The sequence below is a fragment of the Orbicella faveolata genome, unplaced genomic scaffold (assembly GCF_042242905.1).
Source record: "Orbicella faveolata isolate gen_17 unplaced genomic scaffold, um_ofav_v1 contig_1, whole genome shotgun sequence".
NCBI classification, from domain to species: domain Eukaryota; kingdom Metazoa; phylum Cnidaria; class Anthozoa; order Scleractinia; family Merulinidae; genus Orbicella; species Orbicella faveolata.
In genome coordinates, this window is record NW_028301536.1 from 30,628,688 (window position 1) to 30,650,000 (window position 21,313).

At 38.5% G+C, this 21,313-nt stretch overlaps 2 protein-coding genes across 2 annotated transcripts in view; both read right to left on the minus strand.

Moving 5' to 3' along the window:
• Positions 1 to 99: 99 nt before the first annotated feature.
• Positions 100 to 18,606, minus strand: LOC110053515 (uncharacterized). Its single transcript, XM_020759752.2, has 18 exons — positions 17,592 to 18,606; positions 15,399 to 15,458; positions 14,194 to 14,598; positions 12,782 to 12,978; positions 11,537 to 11,753; positions 10,215 to 10,445; positions 9,679 to 9,909; positions 8,362 to 8,640; positions 7,680 to 7,845; positions 7,167 to 7,378; positions 6,053 to 6,237; positions 5,643 to 5,723; positions 5,235 to 5,384; positions 4,464 to 4,649; positions 3,356 to 3,567; positions 2,731 to 2,771; positions 1,915 to 2,011; positions 100 to 1,353 (listed from the first exon to the last, which is right to left on the minus strand). Exons 2-18 carry the CDS (start codon positions 15,445 to 15,447, stop codon positions 1,170 to 1,172), a joined length of 3,123 nt encoding a protein of 1,040 aa, XP_020615411.2. The 5' UTR covers positions 15,448 to 15,458; positions 17,592 to 18,606; the 3' UTR covers positions 100 to 1,169.
• A 147-nt stretch (positions 18,607 to 18,753) lies between these two features.
• Positions 18,754 to 21,313, minus strand: part of LOC110053614 (uncharacterized) — a 23,143-nt gene continuing 20,583 nt past the window's right edge. Inside the window, exon 18 of the mRNA XM_020759867.2 lies at positions 18,754 to 19,584. Coding sequence (XP_020615526.2) covers positions 19,401 to 19,584 — 184 coding nt within the window. The 3' untranslated portion in view covers positions 18,754 to 19,400. The remainder of the gene's footprint in view (positions 19,585 to 21,313) is intronic.

Here is a 21,313-nt window from a genome sequence, read left to right on the forward strand (position 1 = left end):
CCTGTTTACCTTTTCCCCCAGACAATTGCCATAAGTGAAAGGAGCAATCATCCACCGAAAATGTCGTCTCCACTACATACACATCTAGACACATCGTGATTATATTTTGGCGCGTTGGCCAGCCAAGCCACTTTGTCATTTATTCAGTCTCAACAGATGTTACAAGGATTCGCAAACTACAACTGAAGTATAAAAACTAAGTGCACCAAAGCCAAACACGAAAAGCCTTGAAAACCAGCAGCTGGTAAAACAGGAAAGGAGTGCCCCGGCCAAGGCAGTGCTGTCACTCTTTTTAAAGTTTTCAGGTATCTTAGATTAACGTAGTGCCGCGACACACATACTTTATAGGATCTTACAGTTTTTAGCGTGACATGTTAGCGATAAATAAACATGTAACATTTTGCATATTCTTCAGCAATATCAAACTTCATTTCCCAAAAAGGCGCTTCATTTGGTACAATAGGGTTTCTATTTTTGATACCCTGAACATAATCCTGAGTTTGAACCGTCTACACCATCAAAAGGAATCGACCTACATATCGAAATAAGTTATCAATAGAATTAAGTTGACTACCTTAAATAACGTAGTATCTCTGTCACATTGTTCCGCGCAAATTGCGTAATCAAATAGTAATAATAATTCTTCATTGAGCTCAGTCATATAATTAACTGAATAATTTCACATCCTGAAATTATATGGCTTGATAAAATTGATTCTATCTTTATTGAAATTCAAGTTCGAGCTGGAGGCTAAATTAAACAGTTGGTTTCCTTGTTAACTCTCAGTATAATTTAAGTTGTATATTGGCAGCAGGTAAATAAAAAGAAAACAAAGAAGGAGAAATTTAAAGTTAAAACATGTAATGTGTAAACCATTGTTTAGCGCAAGTTAAAATTAAAAGGTCTCTCTCCTGTGAAGTCCTCTCCTAAACTTCCACTCATTCACTTTCTCCCACGTGATTCCTCTTTTGTGCTTATGTATGTCCAAACAAAACTAACCGCCCTTAACTTTTTTGCCTAACTATGAATTAGATCAGTTTTTTTTTTAGGAACAACAGTTACTATAGGGATGATTCTTTTTCTCTCTTGTTTTATCTTGCACAAGCAAAACTTGAGTCAAAACTAGCGACTTTTTTCGCGCCTGTTATATAAACACATCGCTAGCACCCCTACACGCTTGTTTCGGAAAAGGCATCAACAGGTACGCTGTAATATGGGCTGAACTCGTCATGCTTGCTCAAGTCGCAGTATGGCACATTCCTTGTCATGACAGTTTCCACTCTGCCCATCAACTCCGAGAAACTGGGGCGAGTAGCTGGATCTTCCCTCCAGCATTCATTCATCAATTCATATCTGTTAAAAGAAGGTGAAAATTTAGGGGAAAAAACGGCTCTGAAGACAAACTGCAGTAGTTTAATTTTGTAAATACTGATCCAACAGTTCTTTAAAATGAATATTAACCCTTAAAAACGACGTTTCGACGTCATATTGACATCATTATCAAGTTAGAAAAAGAATAACAACACTTTTTTCGCTTATTGCAACATTTATAGGTCCTTTATTGATATATCTCAATGCAAGTAACAGAAAATCAAAACAAGAACGATAGGCTAATTTCGATCTATTAAAATTGCTACTTGGTACCGAGGCTTGAGGGACAAAAACAAAAGAAATTGTTTATTCGTGCTCCAACTTCTCTGATAGTTCAGAGAAGCGATCAGCCATTTTTCACACAAGAGCGTGTTTACAATTACTCGTCAACAGATTATCTGCCGTGCGGCAAAGCACATTAAGATGGTTCTACGCATGAGCAGACCATTATTTGTAGGCAGTTATTTAATGGTTAAGTGGTGGGCTCTCGGCCAATGAAAAAGAAGAAGAAATGCATCGAATGATAAACTCAGTCATACTTACACTTCATCACAGCACATTGCCGGCCTTTCCATCCGATAACCATTTTTCAGTGCTCTACATATTTGTGTGTTGGTCATTGTGGGGTAAGGTGCACCTCCTGCGTTGGATCCGATATCAGTAAATAAAAAGCAATGACAAAAAAGTGCAGAAGCTAGTGTGCACATGTACCAAAAGTTAATGGAGAATGTTTCGTGGACCTGGTCAGCCCGTTGTATTTTGACCATGTTTTAGAATGTTGTTTAGCTGCGTAAAAGCAATAATGCTAATTAATATTAGGTCGAAATGATCTTGATTCGTCTTTCAAAGTCTACATCGTGGTTTTACAGCCGCCACTATGGTTTTTCTAACTTTGGTTTTGGTCCACCTATAACGCGAAACAGAGATCACAGAAATTTCGCAGACATGAAAACAATAGCCTTTAGAAATTTCGGCGGCATTTCGTCTAAAAGGAGTTTTCGTTCATTTTCGCCGAAAAGCTAAGTATTTTGTGGAAATATTTATATGGATATGTTTTCTGACACCTGCATTTCTTTTTATGGTCCTAAATGATCATTGGAGGCTTTTACATCGCTTAGACAATTTGAGTGTCTCTCTTCAGCGGCGGACGAATTGAATTTTTGACATATGTTTCTTCTTATTTAACTGAGTTTATTCAACTGATTTGCTTTATTCAGTTTGTTAATGGCTTTTCTTTCTTCCTAAGTACAAACATTCAACTAAGTTTTTCGATCGAGTGTACAGAAAACCAAACCATATTTCTAAACTAGATTATAAAAATAAGAAACAAAAAGAGCGACCTGAGCAGGTGTTACGTACCCATGGTGGCCATTTCCCAGAGAAGAACACCGTAGGACCAACTGTTAAATATTAAGCAAAAATATATAACTATTAAGAAAAAATAGATTCTTTCTAGCACCTCATCATGTTTTGCTTCAACTAAATCCATTAGAGCCTATTTATAGGGCGTGTTGGTGTGTCTACTCCAGGAGACCATCACGTCAAAGAGGTATTCACTTTTGCCTGCTAAACGCAGCATTTCTATCTCTCCCTGTGTGTTTCAGCAGAGTTTGAAATTTACAACAAAGTATTACATTTTTCTTTACGCAAGGCATTTATCATTAAATTAAATGGTTCATTCTCTTTGAAATTCGGCTTTCAGTAGTTTTGGTTCTTATTGTTGTTCTACAGAAATTACAAAAAAATAACTTGAGCTTTTAACAAATAACAATATTCAAGAAATGTCAATTCGTAACGCAGTGAAGCACAGTGGTGGATCTAGGGGAGGAGCCCGGGCCCCCTTATTTTGGGTTAAAAAAAAAGAAGTCACAGAAGGAAGAAAAGCCGACAGGGCAAGTAAAACAAAACCGCACTCTCCCACCCCCCTTAGCTCAAGGTCTGGATCCGCCACTGAAGCAAATGCACAGTCAGGAGATCTACTTACACATCACTTTTGATTGTAAAAACACTGAACTCGAACGATTCTGGGGCCATCCATTTCACAGGAAGCTTTGTCGTCTTTTTGGCGGTGTACACGTCTTCATAGATTTGACGCATCAACCCAAAGTCCGACACTTTGACCCGATTATCGTGACCAACCAGAATATTACGGGCTGCAAGATCACGATGAACGAAATCTTTCTCTGCGAGGTGATTCTGTTCAAGAAGAAAAATTTTTAGAAGGGGCATAATACTCTATGATGTTAGAAGTTGATGGACCTCACACAAAAAGACTTTGATGACTTATCACTCTTACATCGGCAAGCTGTTATCCTCCTTGTCAACATATACGTGATTTTTTATTTTCCAGCTTTGCAGTCGATTTTTACTCATAATTCATGCTACTTGCATCATAACTTTGACTATCCCCCCCCCCCCCCCCCCTTTACTTACTTAGTCAACCAACCAGCAAAGGATGAGAAAAAAAATTGATCGGTTCGTAGACTTGAGTGGGAGAAAAAAGAAAAGAGAAACTACGCATTTTAAGAAAACACATTAGTCTTAAAAGAAGATCAACCACGCTATGTGACCAAATAACCGTTTAAGTATATACCACTTTATTCACACAACTCTTGTTATTATTTGACGGTGTTCCGTAAAGACTGGGAACTACCAAACTCACAAAAGTGATTTGTTAAAATCGACGTTAACGGCAGGCTAGATTTTCCCATCTACCTTTCACATTGGCAGTGAGAAAGTTGCAAACAAAAAATACATACATGCTAATGGAGGAAACTAAAGACGAAGAGAAAAAAGGCAAATAAAACGAGCAGACTTTGTTAAATTAAAGTTCAAACCAGGCAACCAAAACACCAACTGAATACGAAATTGAGACGCTTTTGCAAGCCCAGAAGCAAGGGTACTCAATACTATACTAAGAGCGACTTAAACGCGTGGAAAAAATACGACTTTCTTCTGACCAAATTTTTCATCCTCATTCGCAAAATTAATGGCAGCGACTACGCACTAGCTACAATAAGCGAATTGAAGTTTTTAATAAGCATCTTATTAACCAAGCTTGGTCGGTTTGTATGGAAGAATCTTGACCTTACCATCCCCCTTGCTATTTGCCAAGCAAAGGAAAACAACTGCTGTGAGGTAAAGCTGTCGTCTCCTTCATGTCCATCATAGAGATTCTCGTCCGAAAGCAAATGTTCAGAAGCTTTTCTCTGTGTTGTCAACGGTATCGCCGACAGTTCGATGTCAGTTTCTGTGTTCAACGAAATCTTACCCTCATCCTGAATAGACAAAACAAGACATTTAACCAACTGTGTATGGCGATAAGAGTTGGTTTGTTATAAATAAGGCATTTCACATCAACAAGAAAGTAATTGAAAGGAGGAGACATGCCCACTCTTCAGATTTGCCCAATTGCTACCAATTGAAATTTTTTTGTGGCACGAAGTAAATACCAAGTATAAGAGCATGCTTTGAGCATTCTCATATGGCAAAAGTAAGAACCAACTACTGCGGTCACCGTTTTAACTCATGAATTGCAATAGCAAGTTACGAGTTGTTGTTAGTGTGGAGATTATGCGAATAATATGTAAATTGGAGGTCGGTCTCTCATCCGTTAACTTTTTGGGCTATTTCTGCTGACCAGTAAATAAAATGTAGGACATCAATGCACGAGTAAATATTGCGGGCGCATATACCGTTTGTGATATTACATAACTACTTGAGTTGCACTGAAACTGGAAACTTTTATTTTTTGCTACTTTACTGTTGTTCTTTTCTGTTTTACCTGCGTCCCTGGGGCTTCTAAAATGCGAAAATTTAAATGATGTAAATAGAATAAGAAAACACTGAAAGCTCGCTCTCACTTCAGCAATATTATCCGACGAGCTGGTCAAATCAAGGATAAAACCTTCGTTGTCATATGATAGAGTTGAATTCATCTTTGCTGAGGTTTGGTCTGTCAGTGCATCTTCTTCCGTCGTCTCTTGCAGGACAACTTGCGTTTCCTGTGTGAACTGAATTAACATTTAACTTATGCACAACCTATATCTTCTTCATGGTGATCGGATATGAATTCACAGAGGTTGCATTGGTCTGCCAAAATGTGGATAGTCTTGCCGGTGTCTTTGTCATGGAAAAAATAGGTACTCCTACAGAGTAGAACAATTTGGGATTTGTTGTACTGCCCTCTACCAGTCGCAGCCGCAAACAAAAATATCATCCAGAATGAAAAGTTCTAATACTTTCTATTTTTTGTAATTTAGGCACCTTACTTGGCAAGATTTGCTATGTCCTTGCTTCTCGTCACAACGTTTATCTATCGTCGGTCCATCGGTGGCCAGATTTGGCTCGATCTAGAATACAATCAACAAGAGTGTCCCTGCGTGAGTAAGATGTACCAGTACGCTTTCATTGATCAGAGAGTCTCTTGTTAAGGGGAACGCGTAAACAGAACCGGTAATTTATCGTAATTGCAACACTCCAGCCCCAACCCCTCCCCCTCCTCCTCTACCTGATTGTATACCTTACATGCATCTATCTCTGTGCACAGAGGCCGCGTGGCATTCCTTGTGGCAAGCAAAGATCTGGAGCAAGACTGGAGCTAAAGGTTGCATCCTCGTCTTCACATGACAGAGTCAAAGTAGATAATATAAACTTTTGAGACAATGCGACAACTTCCTACCGATCTTCTCTTGCGTCGTAACCAATGCAGCAAGTCACCAAATGGAACGTACTCTATCACCAGAAACTTGTGATCCTGCAGTGTGCAACATCCAACCAGGGACACAACATTCTGGTGTGCACCCAACACTTTCATCATCGATATCTCAAACAAGAATTCGTCTTCTTGTGTTTCACTTGGATCATCTAACGACAAGGAAATCATTGAAAACTAGATATTTTATCTCTACCAATAGTCATGTTGTTACCTCACACGGAATTCGTCTTCTTGTGCTTCACTTGGATCATCTAACGACAAGGAAATCATTGAAAACCAGATATTTTGTCTCTACCACTAGTCACGTCGTTACCATAATGCTAAGCTTCAATTGTTAAGCAAACCCTAATGTAAGCCGTTCGAAAAATATTGGTGTGTTTCATGCCATCTAAAACACAGTCAGTTCATTTTCTAGGTTTCAGATTGGTTTTGTGACGATATGTTATGTATTTCATGAAAAAAAAAACAACTTCTTCTGTGAGAAAGGAAAGAATATATATAGAACATAAAATTCCGAAAGTAACGACCCTCCTTATTCTTGAATTAGCAGCCTTTGGGGCTCACTAGCTACCTCCGGAGGATCGTTAATTTCGGGGAACAAAAAAATGTCTTCTTCCGAAAAAGGGGACGGAAATTCGTAAAGACAGTTGCCAAAATATGAGGTGAAATTCATTGTTCCAGTTTCATGTTGTTGCCACAAGGAGGGACTCTTCATGTCGATCTACATGCAAATGTGGCAAGGTAATGCAAACTAAAATGCTCTTGATAAACGTAGAATCTGTGAAAGATCTGATCAGCCAAAAATAGAAACACAGTTGAGCAAGGCTGATACTGTAAGGAAAATCTAACAATACAAGCACAGGATAGAGTCCAAAATTGAAAGCCAAGATGCAATCGTGGATCGTTCCTCGTGTCTATATCATGCATGCTTTCAAGATTCTCTCGCAGGTCTTTCTGAGGCCTTTTTAACTCCTTTCAGTCTTGACAATGATTTCATAAAAACAAGAAATCACTATTCGTCTTCATAAAACCCATACACCTTCATATTCAACGACAAAAATCATTGCAAAACCTGCACCTTGTAACTTTTTGACGGCAACCACCTGATAAGATTTGTTTGATTCCAACACATCTCTGCTGTCAAACACTTCTATTCCTTGTCGCTTCTTCAGAATTGCTTTGTAGACCACACCAAACGCTCCTCTACCCAGCTCTTCTTCGTATTCTATTTGTTCAGGAAGAATTTCCCATTTGTCTAATGGAATAATCTCACGTCGACGCCGAGCTGACCTGTAATTATAATGACAAAAATGCCGTTTATCATAGTGTTCTTGGCATTGCCCACTGGTTTCTGTTTGACAAAGCAGCTTTTATAAGTACATCATGCCTTTACTGCTCATAACTGAAGATTTTCTGCGAGTGGTTATAAAGGGTAAGAGTACCGGCTTAGTCATTAGTATACAATTGATTGGGTGATCAAACTAGGAAAGCGGATTTAATATACTCTGTCACATAACATGTGTTAAAACTGCCTTACAACTGCTATTATGAGGTTTTGCACGAAACAGAGGGTGCAAGTGGAAGAGGTAACCTTTCAAGCCGCTTGCGACTGGACGTCCTGTGGCTCCAGAAGGCTACTGCAGAACACAGTAACAACAAACTACAGGCGACACCCAACGATATGTATGCAATCGGTATATCGAAGACCGTACTTTCTTCTGTTGGAACCTCTGGCGTTGCTTTATCTTCTTTGATCCCTGAAAAAAGGACATAAATATAAAGAGCAGTTAAAACAGCAACTCTTATCTATTAAATCGATATGAGCTTGGGTGAGACACAAAGTGCCCGCGCTGATTTCATTAATTTCTTACAACAGCAATGTTCAAGCTACAGTGGTCACACTCTGTGACATGACTTAACGTTTATATGGCAGCCGTATTTAGAAAGGTCGTTTTTACCCAAATTTGGGCTTTTAGGCTTGAGCTTCTGTTTTAGTTCGAATTGGAACTTTGCGACGATTTTATTACACTTTTTTTACATTTTCCTTATCCTTGATTCTTTTTCTGGTTTTTGGAACTGTCCATTGAATTCCAAGATGGCGGATCCAAAAGGGGGACATATCCAAATTTGTGACGTTATTGTCGCTTTCTGTGACGTCATGACTGACACACGCTTATCAGGTTTGGACGCTTTGCTTTGAACGAATACTTTTGGAGATGCTCTGGTTTGGTAACTTGGTAGCTTTATATTGTTAACCGTCGTCCCAACGTTACCTTCATTGCATAAATTTTCGCTGCAGCATCGCACTTCACATTGTCCAGTAGAAGTAGTGCATTTGTCGAAAATGTTTGCAGTGTTACTACAATCTTTATTATTGATACACCCATGTTTAAAGCGCTTTGTAACACTGGATCCATCTTGCGAGGTCTGCTGCATCGACGCGTAATAACAACGGTCAGCCATGGAACTTTGACACGTGACTTGTTGGTGACGTTCTTGACACTCCTCATGAGAGACCGTGCTACTGCATTCGAAACAAGTGAGGCCCGATTCTAGGCGAAGAAGAGATTTTAGAATATTCATCATAATCGATATAGATAGCCTGGGCTTTTTGGTTCTTAAGGTACAATATAATTTGAATCTTAAGGTATTGAAGTCTTATTCTGAGAATTTCTGTTACTGGAAGTTCAAAGCTCGTTTTCTCAAAACGAGTTATTTTTGCCTTTGAGAAAATATATTTTGAGAAGGATTTGTCCAATTGAGCTGAAATTTTTAGGATTTGTTGTTCTAAGTAAGTTTTTTGTTTTAACCATAGAACCTTTCCATCCTGTGCATTCTGTCGAAGTTAAAACATATGCTGGATTTCTGTATCAGATTTGACTGGTCACCATTTCATATGTTTTTAACTTTTCAAAAATCTCTGTGCTTAAAAATGTAAGCTATTTGTCTTCTTTTAACAAATGTAAAAATTATTCATTCTGAACAGGTCTTGATCAGGAATAATCTTTTCTCAAACAATCACTGGTATCCGCCAGTAGGTGGCAGATTTAATCAGCCGGTGTCAAGTTACAATATAGTTCTAGGTAGGTAAAGTCTGTATACGAGTCAAGTGGCTCATCAGGTCGGAGCTTATCCCGGTTTCAGTAGCATGAAGCGACTAGGAGTATTTCTACTCCCCCCTGGATGGGATGCTAGTCCATCGCAGGGCATGCCCCAGCCTGAAATTCATTTATACACCTGGGTGTAGAGAGGCACTGTGAGAGCAAAGTGTCTTGCCCAAGAACACAACACAATGTCCCCGGCCAGGGATCGAACCCGGACGGTTCGCTCCGGCATCGAGCGCATTAACCATGAGGCCGCCGCGCCTCCCATTGTTCTAGGGCACAAAAAAATGTTTTTCACAAGTTTTGGTCTTTAACTTTTTAAAAATGTATACTTTGCCATGATTTAGAATGAAATCTTAGCCATGAGAAAAGTTTGAAAAAATGGTGTGTTTTTATGTGTTCCCCCCGCCTTAACAAAACTACTCGTATTATGCACTTAAAGCTGCCTAAGTAGCAGAGAAAAAAAAAATACGTCAGCAAAATTGCCTTTGTTACACATGTCATGGCTGCAACATTCCACAAATGATTTCTTGGCTGTTTCTGAGCACTGGTCAGTTGTGGTGCATCCTTTATGGTATGTTACAGTTCCATTGTCGTCCTTTGAAGTGTATGTTGCTTTAACACAGCGGTTCTTTGGTAATGTGCAGTTCACTCTTGTTTGGTTCTTAGCACAGTCTGCAAATGATATGTTGCTCGAACACTGATAACAGGAGATGTCTGCGAAAAGAGTTTTATATTAACATTCAGCAGTCTACAAAATTAAAATTCGCGGTTGTTTGGAAATTATGAAGTTATTTCTGCGCCATATGAAGTCATAGTTCCGTGCTAGGGACCTCAAAACAACTATGTTTGGACGAACTGTAAGTCCTCTAAGTTTCATTTTCATACTGTAGGAGTTACAGGGTGAGGATTTCAGCCTCCCTCCGCCCCCCCCCCCCCCCCTCCTAACCCGGAGCCAGGAAGACCAAACAAATCCTGATCTGAATAGGTTTAACACGCTCTTAATCAGATGTTAAACTTACCCGTATTGCAAAGTGTATCCACACAACATTCCATAGAACTCTTCTCCTTTTGTCTGCATTGATCTGCTGAAGTGCATCCTTTGTAGAAAGCGGATTCTTGATCGTTCTTGTCTCCTGTTGAATTCTTTTGTTTGAAACAGTAATTCCGGGGAAATGTGCAATTGACTATCTCTTGCTTCGTTGTACAGTCGGCAAATGACATATTGCTTGAACATCGATAACAGGAGAGGCCTGACAAGATAAAAACAATCGTTTTCGTTATTGCGAGGTTATCAATCTTTAACTTTCCAACGTTAGCAACGCAGCTTCCACTAATTACAAATTACAATGGATTTCTAAATTTTCGATTACTCGGTTTTAAAAGCGTCACGATTATTCCATGCATTTTTTGCTTCCTTGACCAGAATTTAGGAGATATCACGCTTGTTTTCTCAAGCCAAATTGTTTATCAGCGATGAAAATATGCAAGTGCTCTATACTTTTCGCAATTTTTGAGATACGCTTTAAAAAGGACACACTTTTTTACTTTTCCCCTTGTCATAGCAATTTTAAGGATTGACATCAAGAGGCAAAAGAAACAACAGACCTAACACATGAGATGATGATCCTCGTTTTCCACCAGTAACTCATTCACTGGACTTTTTTTTTCTCATTCCTACATTACGATAAATGATTTATTGAAACAAGAGAAGATGAGGAGGCAAAGAGGGAGGCTCCTAGTCCAGGCCTTGGGATATGTCAATTCCACTAAAGTTATTTATAGATGGGTTCTCGCACGGAAGTCTGTTTTCCGAGACGTCCGCATTAAGGCCAACCTCGATCTGATGTTCTTAGTGAAAGCAAAATAATGGCGGACAGCGTGAAGATACAGTTTGTCGATTAAAGCGAAAACAAAACAAAAATTTTGAACTTCGTCGTCTGCAATCCGTGTCAATCTTCAGTTTTCCTTCAGTTTAAAGGTAATTTTGTACCTGGTGAAAATAAATAAAAAATAACCTTCATTTGGCGCGAAAATATGCTCGGAATAGTACTGTACGCGGACATTATCTGAAAGCTTAGCTCGAGGAAACCTGTAAGCCACGAAGGATAGATAATATTTAAGGACAAATATCAGAGCATATCTCGCGCTAAATGGAGGCTATTGTGTTTATTATCCTTCAAATATTTTTCGAAACACGAGCAGTTTTGAAAACTGGGGAATATCCAAGTGATATTCCCCAGTTTTAATTACAGCAGTGACGCAGTCACGTGAAGCATTTAGACGAATCGCAAGCAAGCGAAAACAGTCGATGGATTATAACTCAAAATATCTTTACGCGTACCATTGGCTGGTTTTTCACACATATAGAGATGTGACTTATCACACTGAAAGTCATCCCACAAACCAAACATTTGAATAGCCCCCACTCTCACACAGTCCTGGTTATGGTAGTTGTCAGGCTGTTCCGATCCCCACTTGGAGAATTCGAAGTTACTGTCATCCACTTCCCATGTAAAGATTCCTTCATGTTCGATGTCATTCAGTCCTGTCCACACGTACTATCATGGAGAATAACATTCACTAAATAACTGAATAGCAAAGCATAGTTTATTGATTTGTTTTTCAGAAGCGAACTCTTTTAAAGAGTAAAGTGATGTTTACCTCACAACAAGAGAACCACAAGGTGACCAATGTTAATTAAAAGAGGCGATATTCACAAATTTACCGAAGAAAGGGCAACTACGCTCCATGCCATGACCCCCTGGGGGTAATGGCTGGGAAAGAACAACTTACAACGATTTATTTCTATTCCATATCCAAACAAAATAGCGACTTTACCGTGATCCCGGAAAGCAGTTCTGATTTGGTGACTGTTTATTCTATATAAAACACCACGGACTGTCCCGTGATATGATATATATTTTACCTGTTAGATAAAGTTGGTAATGGGCGTGCGCTTTGTTTTAATGTCAATGGAAGTCGACTAATACCTCCCTCTTCCCTTTTCCGTATTATTTTTTACATTTCTGAGCAATACCACTCGCTGCGCAGAATATTTCTTCAGCCACCTTAATTATATCTACAGTACTATCTTAACACAACAATATAGTTGCGTTATTCAATTTAGAACAGCATTTCATTTCCGATGTTCTTTCTATTGTGTTCATGAGCTTCTTATTAAATACCATCATGTCATGCCCCGTCCACACTATGTCGGAGAAATTTATTTTTATGGTTAGGCCTACTGTCCACACTAATCCGTCACGAAAACGGAGCTTTTCGAAAACGCTCTTCAAACCTGAAGAGTTTGAAAACGCCCACTTTGCGTTTCAGTATGACCGTTTGAAAACGGAGCTTTTCGAAAAAGATCGAGTCAGGATAATTATCTTATCTCCCTGGCCGAGTTTTCGTCATCCTAAAATTCATCAAATTGTTGCGTTTTGAAATTCCTCCGGCACAGTGTGGACGAAGAACATTCCATGCGTTTTCAGAGTGAAACCTCCGTTTTAAAATTCCCCCGGCGTAGTGTGGACGGGACATCAGTAGCGTTCAATGCATTTACGTTTCGGTTCATTTGCATACTCACTTTGGCTGCTTGGTTAATACCGGTTATAATCAAGTAGACTTCTAGAAAGTCTTGCTCCGATGCGTCATCTATCTTCATCAGATAGCCTCCAGATGCATGGCAATCCTGTTTTGCATTACTCCATGATTTTGCCTGTTCAATTGCTTTGTAGCATGAAAAGCCATTCAGAAACCATCCATCAGGACAGGCAGGTTTACCTAAATCAAGAATTAACTTAGGCTTTTTTGCTAGGTTTTCATAATAAAAAAGATGACGCAACTGTGAAGTGCACTTTGTAAATCGGTGACCTACAACTGTCACGTCAAATTAAAATTACGCACATCTAATTAAAATTGCTCACATTAAATTAAAATTACTCACATCAAATTAAAGTTACTCACATCAATTTAAAATTACTCACTCAAATTAACATTACTGACATCCGATTAAAATTGCTCACATCAAATTAAAATTAATCACAGCAAATTAAAATTACTCACATCAAATTAAAAATACTCACATCAAATTAAAATTAATCACAGCAAATTAAAATTACTCACATCAAATTAAAAGTACTCGCATCAAATTAAAATTACTCACATCACACACAAATCGCTCGCATCAAATTGACATCGATAACATCAAATACAATTCGCTAGCATCAAATTTGACATCGCTCACAAATACAAATAGCTCGCATCAGACACAAATCTTCACATTAAATACAAATCGTCACATCAATTGATCAGCGGCTAAGTCAATGAATACTATCCCCAGCGTTTACCCGGTCTTCCACTTTACATTTTGTGCGATGGTTCTTTGACTCCATAGTAGTTCATTGATCTGAAATATTCTGGCAAAATGTCTCACAGTAATTGGAGGAGCGATGTTGATTTGAATTTAATGTGACGATTTGTATTTAATGCGACGATTTGTATTTGATGTGATGATTTGTATTTGATGTGAGCGATGTCAATTTGATGCTAGCGATTTGTGTGAGATGTAAGTAATTTGATGTTAGTAATTTTAATTTAATGTGAGTAATTTTAATTTGATGTGAGTAATTTTTTTTGATGTGAGTAAACTTTAATTTGATGTGAGTACTTTTAATTTAATGTGAGTAATTTTAATCTGATGTAATTTTAATTTGATGTGAGTAACTTTAATTTGATGTGAGTAATTTTAATTTAATGTGAGTAATTTTAATTGATGTGAGTAACTTTAATTTGATGTGAGTAATTTAATTTAATGTGAGTAATTTTAATTTGATGTGAGTAACTTTAATTAGATGTGACTAATTTTAATTTGATGTGACAGTTGCAGGCCACCGTAAAATAATGAACCCTTAATCTTCCCCCATTTTATGCCTATTAAATCTGATTGACAGTCGCCGGTGATAAAACTCTAGGAACCACAGCTAGAAATGCTCCCACCTTTAGGTCTCTCGCAGATATAGAAACGAACCCAGGAGCAAGGTTGGTCGTTCCATAAATTATTTCGAAGTCCAACACAGTCTTGATTTCCAGTGTGACTCGGTTCGCCATTCTTCCACTTACTGTAAACAGAACTGTTAAAATATGTCCCATCGCTCCAGACGAACTGACCTTCGTTAACTCGGTCATTCAAACCAATCCACAACAAGTCATTCTTAAAATCAGAGGAGAGAGACTTTATGAATTCTTCTTCCCTTTTATTCTCTATACTGACAAGGTCTCCTCCATATCCTAAACACACTGCACGAGCATGGTCCCAGTTAAGCCTCTGTGAATGTACGAAGCTGGTCATCACTTTGTAGCAGGAATCGTCAAACTCATCCCATTCAGTAGGGCAATCCAAAGCTAGAAAACAGAAAAAAATAGTAGTTGTGTAGCTTTTTCTTGTGCAAATGTTTTCGTTTTTTACATCAAAAATGGGAGTACGAATAGGTCGAGAGCGAGCAGATTTTCCTCATCTCCCGGAACATGGTCACGGTACCATACCTGGTCATCATAGTACCGTGAGTGCGTGAAATTTTTTTTTTTTTTTTCAAAAATATGTATAGATTTCTACCTAGCATTCTTCAGTTTTAATTCAAAAAGAGTAGCATTCATAACAACGGTGAATCCAGCTTAGACATATCATGTTGTTAAAATACAATAAAAGGCGAGTGTCTGCAACTTTATCTTCACTGAGAAATTTAGTTTAGTTGTAATTGCAAAACTGCGCGAAATCAATAACTTTTTCCCTTTTTCATTTTTTCTGATAAACTTCGCAATGATATTCATTACTTAACCATATCCAGACAAGGGTTGTTTTCGATCTTCTACGATACGATTAGGCAGAATCCAGCCACCTGTACCCTCAATAATATTTAAGCAATGGTAATGAAACGTAGCGGGTCTTATTTACCTGCTTGGTATGCATATACTGGAGAGGTAAAAACGTAGCTCGGAGAATATCACGGCTTTACCTTAAACACCAACTTAAGGCACTTGTTTGGGTTGATAGTGATAAGTTAACTTAAAATAGTTCGATGACCTCACGTGGTGGTAAATAAATGCTCAGTTATATTTTGCAAAGGGAAGAGAGTTCTTCAGTTTCACACTATTTGTTATGGCCACTGAATTGCGGGAGTGGATGAGATAAAATGTTCACTTACAAGCTGTAGATATTGTTGCCATCAAAAGAAATAAAGCAATCGACGTCATCTTTATCGTAGCTTGAACCAAAAGAGAAAAACAACAAACGTGTCGGATGCGTGTATTAACCAGAACAAAATTGAGAACCACAAAATGAAGCCAGGTGTGAGGGCCTCCCGTGGGTTTTGAGAAAAAGAGAATATGATTATTTATGAAGATCTCCCAGGGGTTTTCGGGAACAAGGGAACAAAGGAAAAAAGTTGTAGGGAACAAGGGAACATGAAACAGTTTTGGGGATCACAGAAAAAATTGCTGAGAAAGGGAGGACCAACAGAAATTAAATAAAAGACGTAAAAGGTACTTATCTCGAGACATTTTCTCTGCACCATGTCGTCAATGTTTTTTTCATTATTATTATTATCTTATTTGCTAGGATTTTCGGTGGTCGTTGAACTAGAGTATGGCTAAGAGTTTTGAATTTACTTTCGGGGACTGAGCAACTTATGTAGTAAAAGAGAGAACAAGCGCGGAAAAGCTTCGGGAACAAGGGAAGATGGGCAAATGTTTGAAGGGAACTGGGGAATAGGGACCCCCTGGGGGAAAAGCAAGCAAGCATCTATAACAATATATTACGGAAAATTGGGCGCAAAATGCTAGGGAACAACAGAAAGTATTAATAAGAAGCAAGCGACAAAATGGAAGGATCAATAGAACATATATCGCCCCGCTGAGAGGCTTTAAACATTAAGGACATTAACGCACACTTATTAAATGCCATATTCCGCTTATGTCATCTCAGGACATTCATTTTAGTTCAAAAACCATCAACGGTTGACCCAAACAACCTGTATATTATTTGTCTTTTATTCCGTTTGCCTTTGAGTTTGTCTTAGCGTTGCCGACATTAAGAAAACAGAAAACACAAGGATAACCTAATAAAGACGTATTTACGCTTTTGCAGCAGTTAAAACAGAAGAAATTAGGTTTAGAAACACATTTTGTTCTGATAAGCGTCTGTGCTTTTTAGCGGGAAAATCCCATCCTACGTTGCCGCGAGGTTGACTGCGAGATACTGGGTACCCTATTTGCCACTATTCGCCACTATTCGAAACTGTTCGCCACTATTCGCCTTATTTGAGACTATTCGCACTATTCGTGCTATTCGCTATTCGCTATTCGGGACTATTCGCTGTTCGCTATTCGCGACTATTCGCTATTCGCTATTCGGGTTTTCCAGACACCCCTTTTTGTGATCACGATGATTTATAATTTATTTTTTCTGCGATAATGGAGCCGATATAAGCAAGGATGGAATAGTTAATCATTTAATAACTACAATAGCTCAACAGGTCGTACCGGCGTTATAAAATGAACTAGATGGTATGTTTCTTAAGGAAGAGCTAGATGTTTTTTCAATGTTAAAGTAAATAAAATGTGTCCAAATAATGCGTAGCCATGGTAACCGGCTTGTCACTAATAAACCGAAAAATAAGAAATACCACTACCGATAAAGGTGTCAAAAATGAAACGCCAAATGAATCGGATTTATAATGAAGTGGCAACATTAATAGAGGCTGTCCGCGTAAGAACGGAAAGTCAACTATTATATCCAATGTACAAATATCATATTTACTTGGATTAATTCGATTTTTTTCATTTTATTGCGAGAAGTTTTTCGAGGTGACCTCAAAACAGGCTAATTCTTCTTGGGAGACAACAAACTAAATGTTTAATTTTACGTGCAAAGGTTCCACTTTTCTTCAATATTTTAAGGGTTTAACAATTGTATTCTGATCAAGTTTACCAAACTCCGGAATCATCTGGAATCGAGTAATTGAAATGTAAAAACGTATAGAATACACTTTGTGGGGCACTCTTCTTTGCATGCCACACAGAGCTCTACGAATTTGCCAAGTACTCCGGCGCCATTTTGATGGTAAACAAAGATAACAGCGGTCGCACCTACGAACAGTAAACGCTTGGAAATAAAATAACCACCACTAATTGTGGATTTTAAAGTGGATTTTCCTCGGTTTTGCCGTTGTTTCGGGAAAAATGTAACTTAATTCGGCTTTTTAAACAGTATGAACGATGAATATTTTCTTCCCATCGATATGCAAATTACTGTAGCCGGATGAGTTTGTGTTGCGATATCACATTAAACTGCTTTATTTAAATAATGATATTTTCTACGGCAAATGATTGTTCCTTACCTGAGGGGAAAACATCTCTCAGCTTCTCTGTAAAAGTAAGTTTGTGACCTTCTTTTATTCCCACGATGCGGTAACACGAAAGTGATTGTTTTAGCTTCACTTGTTCGCTTTACTTATTTGAATTAAGACGAGCCAGATTGGTTCTTTTGTCTAAAACCTTCTCTTCTCGAGAATTTCCGTAACACCCAAACCTGTATGCCACTGAATTTTCTTTAGTTCATGAGGTTTTAACAGGATCAACCTCGTTTTCTGCGAGGTTTTCAAGGCGACCTCAAAATAGGCTAATTTGGCAATGTCAGACGCTGCCAATTAAGACAAAGTTGAACAAGCTGAATGTTTCACATGCAAAATTGTCACTTTTCTTAGATATTTGAAGGGCTTCACAATTATGCTCTGTTCAAGTTTGACGGACGGTTAGGAATTTTTTAAAATACCTCTTGCCAAACTCCGGGATGTGCGAAGCGTGACAGCTTTAGTTAAAGGCTATTTTCCTCAAATGTGCATGGGACCTAATCTAGGATCGAGTCTGTGATAATTCCCAAGTAATAATAGCAATGTAAAACTTATAGAATAAAATTTGTGGCCACTCACCACTGCGCGCCGTACAGATTTCCACGAATTTGCTAAGTATTCGCCATTTTGGTAAATAAAGGTAACGGCGGTCGCACCTACAACCAATATATATTGGCCGTAAATGCTTGAAAATAAAATAACCACCAGTACCAGTTAGATTGCCGCCACTACAGGTCAGCTTGTTGGAATGAAAAAACCTGAGTTTTAGCAGCGTCTGACATTTAGAGCTAAATTTAGGAGCAAATCAACCCGTTTTGAGGTCACCTTGATCACCCTCTCGCAAAAATATTGAATATATCCAAATAAACGTGATATTTGTACATTAGATATAATGGTTGACTTTCACTGAAAAAATGAGACCAATCGGTGAAGGTCCGAAATTTGTGTAATCCGTTCTTACGCAGACAGCCTCTTAATTGCCATTACCAAGGCAAAACAATGGTTCGAAATCTTAATAGATACCTCATCTCACTAAACGTGAATGTAAACACAATCGAACTTCTGTAATACGGACACAAAAGAGAACGTGCGGAGTGTCTTATTATGGAAATATCCGTATTACATTAATTAAACAAGCCATGAGGAAACGTTTTCGGACAACCAGAGGTTATTGCGCCATTTTAATTTGTCATAATCAGTTTTACTATTTAGTCTATCTTAGCATTTTAAGTAATTCGTTTTATTTTATTTATTGTTTCTGATGCGTATTTATGTGTGTTAGAGTTATTTAGTTTTTAGAGTTATTATCTATTTTATAAAATATTGTATTTTTAGATTTATCTAAGTGAGGGCCACAAGTTTGTTAATGAATGTCCACTACCATGTGTTACCCCTCGAAAAATAAGATGATGATATGGAGTCAAGGGTTTATTTCAGAAACTTTATGCTATAAACTCATTTCGGTCTTTAGCTCTTGGCAATTTCTACCTTCTCTTTGACTGGCCACACACACAGACGTCCTATTGATATTTTATATGTTGTTTGCATTCGCTCTCTTTCTTCCTTCCTTTCTTCTGTCCTACCTTCCTTCCTTTTTTACTTCCTTCCTTCTTTCCATCCATCTTTGTTTTTATTATATATATTACCTTACTTATCTACTTCTCCAAATCGTTGCTTACTAATATATAATAGGTCGAGCTTTCTCAACAAGGTTTCCTTGCAAGGGTTATAAACTATGACGAAAGTAGCCACTCATTTCTTGATGGTGTCGGAAGGTCTTTGCATTTCTCTCTAGCTCTACTCGCCGCTTTCTTCAACAGCCTCAGCGGGTACGTTGTAGTACGGACTAGACTCGTCTCGCTTGCTCAAGTCGCAGTAGGTTACATCCTTTGTCATAATAGCTTCCACTCGGCCGATCAATTCCGAAAAACTGGGGCGAGTGGTTGGATTTTCCCTCCAGCATTCAGTCATCAGTTCATATCTTTTAAAAGAAGAAGAAAATGATAATGTGACTTTCAACCCGACAGCTTAATTTTATAGGTAAAGGTAAAGTCTGTTCACGAGCCAAGTTGCTCATCAGGCCAGAGCTTATCCCGGTTTCAGCAGTGTGAAGCAACCAGGAGTATTTCTACTTCCCCTGGATGGGATGCTAGTCCATCGTAAGATTACCCCCCAGCATTAAATTCGCCGGTACCCATTTATACACCTGGGTGAAGAGAGGCACCGTGAGAGGTAAGCGTCTTGCCCAAGAACACAACACAATGTCGCCGGCCAGGGCTCGAACCCGAACCGTCCGCTCTGGAGTCGAGCACACTAACCATGAGGCCTGAAGCGCCTCCCGCCAGTTTAATTTTTTAAGTACAGTGGAACCCTGTTAATCCGGTCACCAACGGGCCACAAATATCTGGCCGTAATAACGGGATAGCCGTATTAACGGGATAGGCGTGTTAACGAGATGGCCCTATTAACGGGATAGCCGTATTAACGGGGTGGCCGCGTTTACGGGGTGGCCGTATTAACGGGATAGCCGTATTAACAAGATGGCCCTATTAACGGGATAGCCGTATTAAAGGGGTGGCCGTATTAAAGGGGTTCTTTGAATATGAAAATGACTGACTGAGCTTTTTTCCGGGCCAGAATAAAGTGGCCGTAATAACGAGGTGGCCGTATCAACGGGGTGGTCCTAAGGCGGGGTTCCATTGTAAGTATAAAGAACGTTAAGGTGTCATATTTCTTTATTTCTTTATTTCTTTATTTCTTTATCTTCTCTTCTTTATTTTTTCGATTTCTTTGTACTTACTTACAGAGGCCTTCAATGGGGAGCTTGTTACTTCAGAGTAAACACTACTAATTAAGTTAGATTTTTTCTCTCTAGTTTTTGTCACTCATTTGTATTCACCTCATTTGTATTCACATGTCACCCATAGTTCTGTATTTGTCTTTGATTGTCTAATCCTTTTCACCTTGTAATTTAGACCTTTGTTGCATTACGTAACCTCAATCTTGATATTTCTGCTCTGTATATAAGTCGGTGTTTCTGTAAATCGCAACCATTGTAAATAGTTTTTTTAGTTTTTAACTTTTAACCTGAAGAAGGCCGAACGGCCGAAACGTTGTACATTAAACTCGTCCAGAACAGTCAAGAGTTGGTCTCTTCGCCACATCGTACACTAAACTACAAATTTACGTAGAGACATTGTATCCTCTGGATCCTCTTACTGGAAGTTCATCGTTTGGTACACCATTTTTACACTGCTTACATATATATATATATCTACCTGCAGTTTTGAAAAAGGGGTCTGTTAATTGTGCTGTGAAGTTATTTTTGTTGGTAAACTTTTCAAACCAGTCTGACTTGATTAATAGTCTTTTGGATTTTCTTGTTTTCATTTTCAATTTGAGTCTGGTTTTTCTAGATGAAGGTAGGGGCTGTAGATCATAAACATGCCACACTGTCAAAATCAAACTGGTTTGTTATAAAGTTGAAGCCAAAGGTAAATTTTGTAAGCACAACGGGGTTGCTATAATGTACTGATTTTACCTCTCCAAGCCGACGGGCGGGTCAACCCTACATGGGCTCAGACAGTGACTCAATCTGAGTGCAAAAGGACATGTTGTTTTACAGAAAATGCATGACCTGCAAACATAGAGCCATTACAATTGCACTTTTCCTTGAAGTTTTGAAAAACGCATACCTAATTTTACTCCGC

Coding starts and splice junctions, on each gene's coding strand:
- LOC110053515 (XM_020759752.2), bottom strand. CDS start 15,447: ATGACGTCGATTGCTTTATTTCTTTTGATGGCAACAATATCTACAGCT. Junction 11,754..12,781: donor GTATTAACCAAGCAGCCAAA/GTGAGTATGCAA, acceptor TCTCCATGATAG/TACGTGTGGACAGGACTGAA. Junction 7,846..8,361: donor CGAAAATTTATGCAATGAAG/GTAACGTTGGGA, acceptor TCCTTTTTTCAG/GGATCAAAGAAGATAAAGCA.